This window comes from Mus pahari, chromosome 1, assembly GCF_900095145.1.
Source record: "Mus pahari chromosome 1, PAHARI_EIJ_v1.1, whole genome shotgun sequence".
Lineage (NCBI taxonomy): Eukaryota > Metazoa > Chordata > Mammalia > Rodentia > Muridae > Mus > Mus pahari.
This window is the reverse complement of record NC_034590.1, coordinates 159,722,215-159,732,006: the sequence shown is the minus strand read 5'-3', so window position 1 is coordinate 159,732,006 and position 9,792 is coordinate 159,722,215. Positions and strand designations below refer to the sequence as shown.

The 9,792-nt window shown below is 44.9% G+C and overlaps 1 protein-coding gene across 1 annotated transcript in view; it reads right to left on the bottom strand.

Annotated features, from left to right (window-relative positions):
* Sorcs3 (sortilin related VPS10 domain containing receptor 3) overlaps positions 1-9,792 on the bottom strand; it is a 590,588-nt gene that overhangs the window by 394,495 nt on the left and 186,301 nt on the right. The window contains exon 2 of the mRNA XM_021196078.2: positions 7,533-7,600. Within this exon, the coding sequence (XP_021051737.1) occupies positions 7,533-7,600 (68 nt within the window). The remainder of the gene's footprint in view (positions 1-7,532; positions 7,601-9,792) is intronic.

The window sequence follows — 9,792 nt, the reverse complement described above, 5'->3', positions numbered from 1 at the left end:
TGTGTGTGTGTATATATATATATATATATATATATATATATATATATATATATACATATGCAACTGCCACAATGAAACACATCACTGTGTATGCCAATGTAAAAATGTAAGAGGCTGAGGAGATGGGTTTTCAGGTAAAATGCACCTATGTCCAGATCCCCAACACACATATCCTGACATCAACTGACATCAACTCTTACTTGTCTCTGTCTCCACAGGAGTCTGCATGGGTGAGCAACAGACTCTCTCTCTCTCTCTCTCTCTCTCTCTCTCTCTCTCTCTCTCTCTCTCTCTCACACACACACACACACACACACACTATGAATATATGCACAGATCACACAAACAAACACACTTTGAAATAAATTCTAGCAAATTAACATATGTATCATACCAATCTTTTCTTAAATTCATCCCTATAATGGTTCTACACTGTTTCAAGAGTATAGAAGAATGCAGGGAAACATAAGGGCCCATAGAGCAGAGCAGCTCATTGGGTAAGGCAGTATATCTCATGTATATGCACGTATTCTTGCATACACCTGCTTCAGTCTCCTATGTACAAACATCTCTCAACCAAACTAAACATCACGGCACCCTCATTCTGCCACTCCTTGCAATGTGCATAGGGCTACTTATACAATGGTTGCACAGTTGGTACCTGTGCAACTGAATGTTCTGTGACCCATTCAGGACTTTTCATCAGACTCATAAACACTGAGAGCAAATAGGGAAAGGCCCCAGTTCTATAGAGAGGATTTCACATCCTACATCAGCCCAGCCTTTGGAACCTGACATGTGAAAGATCCTAATGAATAAGACAGAAAGCTTTTAATTAACAGCCTAGTGAAAAAAATATGTCATTCCAATCTGCAGTTTTGTTTCCATTAATTCACCGAGATTCAGCGGGAATTCCACTAAGGAATTGGGTGAGCAGCTGTAGAAGGAGGGAAGCATATAAATAAATCATGAGTGTCATTAAAATTTGTAAACTAATAACTTCTGGGAAGTCTTAGCAATTATTGTCAGGGTTTTCTTGGCAAACAGAAAATTAATAAATCCAAAAGGTCTCCATTTTATATTTAAAAAGCAGCATCCCTGAGAAAGGTCACTGACAGAACAATTAGAGAGGAAATAAATGGTTCAGACAACTGCTTGCAAAGCAGATGAAAAGCCACGGATTCCCAAGAGGCAAGAGAATAAGACAACTCAATACATAGAAGGGGGCAGTGAGGGGGAGTTGGGGAGGCTTGGCTAGAGGCTCCTGAAAACTCCACTTGGATCTCTAAGCCTTTATAAGATGCAATTTAAATATTTATGCATGGCAAACCCAGAAACACCTAAGGCACGTGGTCCAGGATCAGAGAAGCTCACAGTATGAGGATAACATCAGCGAAGTATAACAGTGCAAGGCTGAACATGTACAGAGAGGGGTCATCCCAGGCAGCGATGTCCAGGTCTCCAGCAGGATGTGCCCGGTAGGTAAGCAGGCTCCCTCCATAAACATCCTAACCAGGAATCCTCACACTGTCTTAGATACTCAGAAGGCAGACTCCCAGGAGGAAAGCCCATACTCTAAGAACTTTTCTATGAAAAGAATGGCTCCCATTCTACAAGGGAGTAGTTGAAATAAAGCGAGAGTGGAGAAAGATGAAGATCAAATGTCCATCAAATGTTTAAGGGATAGTTATTCATTCATTCATTCATTCATTCATTCATTCATTCATTATTTCTTGGCTCTTTTTATGCCTAGATAACTACAGATTCATATAAACTCTGAGAACCCCTAACACAATACCCAGAGGAAAGCTTCTATGGACAAACCACAATTGTGGTGACCCCAGGCTTTTGGAGCTCTCACATGTATAAGAACCTCACTCATGCCATGTATGTTTATCTGAGGCTAAACCCTCAGGGACCTTCGTCAGAAACTACGCTGAGGAGGTCAAATCCAATGTGCCATCTGTCAGTCAAAACACAACTCTTGAGCAGGACATATATTTAGAACCAAATACTTCAAACTCTAGCAGTGGACTAACTAGTCTTATGAGTGTTTGATTCTCTGAACAACAACTTAATAAGGCAAGGGTACCCATATGTGCAGAGGCACAAAGAGATGTCACAAAAGCACTGCCATTATACAGAAAGTCTATTCTTGTCAGTTTATAGCACCTACACCCCAAACTAGTTGAGAATGTGGAAGATAGGTATAGGACAGTTGTCTTAAGTGGAGATTTCCTCTTAGGACAATGACATTGAAAAAGAATCTCCCAGCACCATCCAGGAAAATTCCTCAGCACAGTCTCATGACCCAGGTCTTTCAGGGGGAGCACTGTATCTCAAAAAAAGAAAAAGAAAAAGAAAAGAAGGAAGGAAGGAAGGAAGGAAGGAAGGAAGGAAGGAAGGAAGGAAGGAAGGAAGGAAGGAAGAAAGAAAGAAAGAAAGAAAGAAAGAAAGAAAGAAAGAAAGAAAGAAAGAAAGAAAGAAAGAAAGAAAATCAGACCCGAGTCATTGATTCTTTGCACTTGAACTCTGATATGTGCTTTGTTCTTTGAGATCATCAGGCATTTGTACTAAATGACAGCTTTACACAGGCATCTGTGTGTTAGCAGAGAAAAACTATTTCCACCCCTAGCATAACAATACCAAAGAGCTGAAGGAATCCCATGAAGACATGGGGACATGGATGCTTTCAATCTTTTATTTTGTTTAGAGGTAGAGATCCTCTAAATTATTACTCCAGTGGGAGCAAACCACCCCATCACACTGAAAATTGGAAAGGGGGGTCATCCCATCAACACATCTGTTACCCCAGGGCTTCTCCATCACCTGCAAATTCACCAAGTTCACGTTTAACATGGTTTAGTGTGCTAAACCAAAGCAGGAAGCTAAAGGGGGTGTGTTTGATTGAGTTTCTTTTTATCAGTCCATTGGTTATGGAGGAAAATCAGAGCGCTCTGAGCTCTAATGGTAAAGTAAGTCATTTAACTGTAAACTCTATATAAGAAAAGAAAGTGAGAACTAAAGGAGCCTGGGGGCAAGTGGAGAAGATGGTAAAATGTTTGAAGTCTTCAATGGCCCCAGCAAACCAGGAAAGCCCCCACTGGGGATCCGCCCCATATATAGTCACCAAACCCAGACAATACTGTGGATGCCAACAAGTGTATGCTGACAGGAGCCTGACATAGCTATCTCCTGAGAGGCTCTGAAGAGCCTGACAAACACAGAGGTGCATGCTTGCAACTAACCATTGGACTGAGCACGGGGTCCCCAATGGAGGAGTTAGAGAAAGGATTGAAGGAGCTGAAGAGGTTTGCAACACCATAGGAAGAATAACAACCAACCAGATGCCCCAGAGCTCCCAGGGACTAAACCACCAACCAAAGAGTACACATGGAGGAACTCATGGCTCCAGCTGCATATGTAGCAGAGGATGGCCATGTCAGGCATCAATGGGAGGAGAGGCCCTTGGTCCTGGAAAGGCTCAATGCCCCAGTGTAGGGAAATGCCAGGGTGGGGAGGGTGGGGAAACACCCTCATAGAAGCAGGGGAGAGGGTGGCATAGGAGGTTCCCAGGGGTGGGGGGCAGGGAACCAGGAAAGGGGATAACATTTGAAATGTAAATAAAGAAAATATCCAATAAAAAGTAGTCAGAAGAAGAAGGAGGAGGAGGAGGAGGAGGAGGAGAAGAAGAGGAAACAAAACTAGGAAAGCCCACAAAATTTAGGAATGACACCCTCTTCGTTCACATTCTAGAACTAAATTTCCAAGGTGGGTTGTATCAACATGTGAAAACCCTGAAATCCAATACAAAAACACATCCTTATCTGGTATGTATCCACAGGCAAAGCCCATAAACCTCTACAAATCCTCAGAATATCACAACATATGGAATACATTCTCTGTTAACTGCACTGAAGAACAAACCTGGGGCTGGGCCCCTGGGGACAATCGGGTGGGTCCCCAGGCCATTCCATCTCACTCTTTGCCCCTTGCTTGGTTCCCTCCTCACCTATAGACCAGCAAAGCTTTCCCATAAAAAAATATCTTTAACAAGGTACACATCAATACTCTGATTTCTCCCAGAAGGCCCAAGAAGCAACATTCTGGACACTCTCTTCCCTCATTAACTCCCGTCTTAATCCTTAAGGTCACTACTAATTACTAAAGGACACACAAAATACCCTTCAATGACCTAGGAGTTCCTTCACACGAGACCCTACAGCAATGGATCCCTAAACGCAAACTCTATAATGAAAATGAAACTCTATACAAACACATAGGGCTCTGATAATCACTAATAATGACGAGAGAGCAAGCACTTGCTGTTGCATGCCAGTTACTGTCCTTAGTGGTTTTACATTATCTTTTAATCCTTACAAGTCATCCACTCATTCATTCCTTGAGCAAACATGTATTAAACACCCCTTAAGTGCCAGATCCTCCTCTAGGTGCTGGGGGCACAGCACTAAGTGGAAATTTAAATAGATGACAGATAGATAGATAGATAGATAGATAGATAGATAGATAGATAGATAGATAGATAGATAGATAAAATAAACAAGGCTTCCCCTCTCTAAAGCCTAGACGTTAGTGGTTGTCTGTAGGCAATAAATAAATCAATAAGTAAATATTTAACATGCCCAATAGTGATTAAATACTGAAAAGGAGAAGCTAGCCAGGCAATGAAATGTGAACTTCTAGAGGGAAGACTCCTAGATGAGAGCCTTGCAATGAGAGAGGGGAGGGAGAGAAGGGTTCTCGGACACTGGAATTCTAAACCTAGGACAGGATGGGCAGAGTCACTCCAGGGAACTGCAGTGACTCCAGTCACTCCAGTCACTCCAGGGAACAATGTGGTGCTTGTGAGTGGAGGACGCAAGCAAAGTCTACCAAGGGCACATCTGTGCTCTGTCCTCTCTGAAGCTTCTACGCAAAGGAACTGCACCTTAGAGATCGCTGTGGCATTGGATGGTGGATTACGATAGAAAGTGGACCCAGTGCTGGTCCTTGTACTCTATCTTTTGGAAGAAGCATCTTTGCTAATGCCGCCATGGATCATAAAATAAAGTCACCCCATATTATCTGGGTAGAGGCCTTGATCTAAGGACAGAGCCGTGGTCAGGGATGTGGCGAGGGAGCCTTGACACAAGAGACTGTCAGGCGAAGATGAAGGCAGGATTAGAGGGATGCATTTCTGAGGTCTGTGAGCAGCCTCCAAACTCTGAAAAAAAAGTGAGGAAATTGTTCTCCCTAAAGCTAGAGTTTCCAGGGTGGAGTGAAACCCTAATACTACCTTAAACTCGGGCTTCTGGACTCCAGAACAGAGAGAATAAGGGTCTTCGGCTTTAAGCCACCCATGTGGGGACATTTGTTGTGGCAACCCCAGGAAACTAATGCACAGACGCTAAATAAAGCATCCAAAGATTGAGTTTCAGAGTTCACTCAGTGCACGAACCCACACTTGAACTCTAGCAATTGGACGTAAGGGTGCCTGGAGTGACTGGGTTGTATGCTGCATCCACTATAGCACCTCAGGGAACGCTGCACTACTTCCGAGACTGTGTCATCAAGCACCTGGGCCACGTCCTCAGGATTTGCTGGGCCATTCGTGGAACCAGCCAAACCTTTTCGAAAACACAGAGTGTCGAGCATAGGTGTTTCCAAACATAAGGCTGGGATTTACTGACTGCTTTCATGATTGGACCAAACTGACTGCGCAGGAGTGAGGCTTATAGTATCGTGCAGCATCTCTGTTCGGGGGCTTTAGGAAAGGCTTCTGAGCTCTAATTCCCAGGCAGAACTGCGTGAGTAGAATTCTTCTAGCTCTCAATGGCTCGAGGTAGAAATAACTTACACCTCTGCCAACTTTCACTGAACAGCAAAATTCGGTACCACCTATTCAAAAGGAGGCAGGCCTCTGCCATCTGATTAGCTAGCCCCAAAACTTTAATTTATTAACTGACTCCCTTTTCAGTGAGATCTGCTCTAACTAGCCTTCAACAAGCCTGCTGACAGATAATGAGACATCTCACACTCCAGGCTCCCCGGAACAAGGCCCCAGGACATGGCACTGGGTGCTGCAGCAGGCAGAAGCCTCTCTTTTTGGAAGTATCCTCCCCAAGGTTGACACGATGCATAGAAAAGTGAAAGGAAATGCACATGTCCCAGGCCTGCAGCAGTGGGCACACAGCACAAGGCACTAAGTCACAGCAATGGATGACGCCTGCTGTTGCCCGGTGTGCGACGGCATGCAGCGTGCTTATGAGTGTGCAGGGCATGAAGGGAGGCCTAAGGGTTTGTACACATGTGCTCCTTGTCCAGAGGAACCCCCAGCATCAAAGCTAAAGTCAGACTCCTCATATGCTCCCAGCCCTTCTCCGCCATGTCCCATCCTTCCCCCTCCCCTCAAGATTGTCATCAATTTGTCCTCAGAATCAATGAAGCAGGGCTCACCGGAACTCACAGAGAGTCTGCAGTCACGGAGTCTGCATGCGCGCTCTGGGTATTTAGCTTGGGGATTTTCTGGGACTCCTTACAATATGAAGAGGGGGCTGTCTCGGATTCTTTTGCCTGCTCTCGGGGTCCTCTTCCTCCTCCTGGGTTGCCTGGTCCAGCCTTCATATGAGGGGAGGTGCCTAGTCTTATTGCGCTTTGTTATGCTGTCTTTCAATGGCATCACTGGAGGCCTGTTCTTTTCTTAAGGGAAACACAGGAGCAATAAATGTGGGGAAGAAGGGAGGTGAGGTGGGAGGGACACTAGGAGGAGTGGAGGGTTGGGGAGGCTGAGGTTGGTGGCACACGCCTTTAATCCCAGCACTCGGGAGGCAGAGACAGGTGGATCTCTGAGTTCTAGGTCAACCTGGTCTACAGAGTGAGTTCCAGGACAGCCAGGACTATACAGAGAAGCCCTGTCTCGAAAAAGAAAGAGAGAGAGAGAGAGAGAGAGAGAGAGAGAGAGAGAGAGAGAGAGAGAGAGAGAGAGAGAGAGAGAGAGAAANAAAAAGAAAATAAAGGTAAAAGATATTGGTCTTTTATTCATTAGTCATTATAATATTTCATGTTACAATGTAATACAAAATAAAATTAGTATCATTCTATGGGAAGAGGGGTTAAGCATGAAAGCCACCATGCAGAGGTAAATCTGTTCTGTCTACATAGCCACTGGCTTCTCGAACACCATAACACCTTCCAAGTGCTAGAGATATTCCTGAGCGAGATTCACAGCCAGAGCGTAAGCATCCCTTGGACCATCATCAGTCTCCCTACTCAAGAGCCTCTGCTTCTTAAGGGAATCTTTCTCCTTTATCTCTGACCAGCCCTGCCTCACCAAGTAGAATCAGACACCTCAGGCCTGCAGAAGCAACGAAGCACCAAGACAGCTGCACAAGAGGCGAGTCCTAAGGAGCGGAAGGCTGCACGGGAGAGACAAGCCCTATATTCCTTCTGAAACAGTCTTCTCGGTTGTTTGGCTTACGTTTGTCCCCAGACAGGGCAGCGAGGGCAGCTTTGAGATGGTCCAATTCACTTACCTCCACAGAGAACTCTCAGTCACACTCCCCAGATTGAAGTCATAGAGCTTCGTCAGGATCAGTATGACCTGCAAGGGGTAGGGGTGAGGGAAGAGAAGGGGAACAAAGGGGGGAAAGGAAGCAGACTTTAGTTTGTGTAGCAGTTATACATCATATCTAATATCACCCAGAGGAGGGCTTAGTATTTATCCTCTGCGTTTGAGGAGTATTATAGGATCAAGCAAGGGGGAAGAAATTATTAATTTAATGCACCCCCAGTAACTGGTAGCATTTATTTTAATCCTGACAGTGCTTTGCATTTTAAGTAAAACACACCAACAGGAATTAATTGAGCACTAGCAGTGGTCTCTACACATCTGTCCTTCTGCAAGGTCAGGCCCAGGCCAGCTGGTTTTCTTCACTACCGAGGCCACCCAGAGATCAGACACACACACACACACACACACACACACACACACACACACACACACACACACCCATTTGATCTCAAAAAGACTCTGATGTACAAAACAGGATCTGAAAGACTAAGAGAGAACTGGGTCACCTCCTTCAAAGCAATTTTGTGTTTTATTCACACGAATACCTGAATGGCAGTAGGCTCAGTCCCCAATGTTCCCTGATGCTGCCTGCCACCAGTCATGGGGCAACTGCTGCTGGCTCACAGTAAGCAGGTCAATGGACTTCATCAGACTCTGGGAGTCTCTTCCTGACTCCAGCTGAAGTTGGGAAATCCAGAAAGCTAGAATTGTCTCAGATATGATGAGTATGTGGCCAGAAGTGGTCTGGGCTGTCTGATCTGTCCACTTCTCCAGCTAAGAATCTGCGTATCTGACAGTTCCATATCTACCCCAATATGTGCCTGGGCAGAGGCTTAAACGCAGCCTTCTGTCTACAAGAATGCCAAGTGCCCATGTCACTTTTATGATGTGCAGCAACATGCAGGTGGGTAAGACATGCATCCTGTTGCATAGAATTGTGTTTGTCTGAATTTAATACATATCTCATTTCGCTTTTCTCCACTCCTTCCCATTCCACAGTTTAACTCCCTCCAACTCATTTGCACAGCAGCCATTAAACACTCCCTGAGATAATTAATTTCTTCTTCCAGGATGGGACTTTGCACAGTCTAGATATCCACTTAAGATTTCAGAAAAATAATCAACCATTATATGGAACATTTTAGGGCATTTAACTCACAACAAAATGTTCTCTTGGAGATTTAGTCTCATCCAGCACACCATGGGGTCAATCGGCCCTATCTCCATTTCTACTATGTAAAAGAAGAAGGACATTGAAGGAAGGAGATCATGGCTTATTATGGGTCAAAAGGACTCCATGCAAGGTTGACTTGGGACATTCAATTTCTCTGAAAAAACGGGAGGCCTCAGGCTTCTCACAGTGGGTGTTCATCTATGGATGCAGCATGGATGTGTGTGAAATTATAAAAATCTTCCAAACCGCATGATATGTTACTGCAGCACAAGAGCGAGAAACATGTAACATACATAATACATTGCATTTCAGGGTCACTTGTTAGCTCTGGTCTCTCTCATTCATAGCTGGCTTAGTCTTTATTAAATCCAGTGATTAAGGAAGTACCAGGATTTATCCCCATTCTTTTCAATGAGCCATAGAATTCCTGTCCTTTGCACATCATTAACACAGACACACACAGAGACAGGGACACAGACAGACACAGACATACACAGACACACAGACACACAGACACACACACACACACACACACACACAGACGCACACACACCTCAGCACTTTCTATCCTTTCACCTATGTAGCCATTATCAAAGTCATAGCATAAAGTCATAAACACCCGTGGGCACCCACGACAATTTCTGTAAAAAGAAGGTCACCAACATCACCAGGAAGAAGTCGGAGTCACCATCACAGGATCTGCAAGATCAAGGTAGATAACTCCACTTCTCCTCAGGGTTATGGCCTCATAAGCTGCCATCCCTCCACACTGTTGACCGCAGACCACAGGAGGATGCAGCAGCAGTCATTGTTCCCTGCTTGCCAAGTCTGCACCTCCCAAGGGCTGCTTCTAGTCAATGACCAAGGGCGATAGGGACACCAAGGCATATCCCTTTCTCGGTGACATGGGACTTCCATAATGAATCACACTGACTTGGACGTTCACTAATAGACTGAACTTTGCTCAGAACTGCAGGGCAGCCCTGGGTAGCCTCCTCTGTGTTATCCTGACTTGACTATTCTCTATGAGGTCAGACTGCTGCTCGAT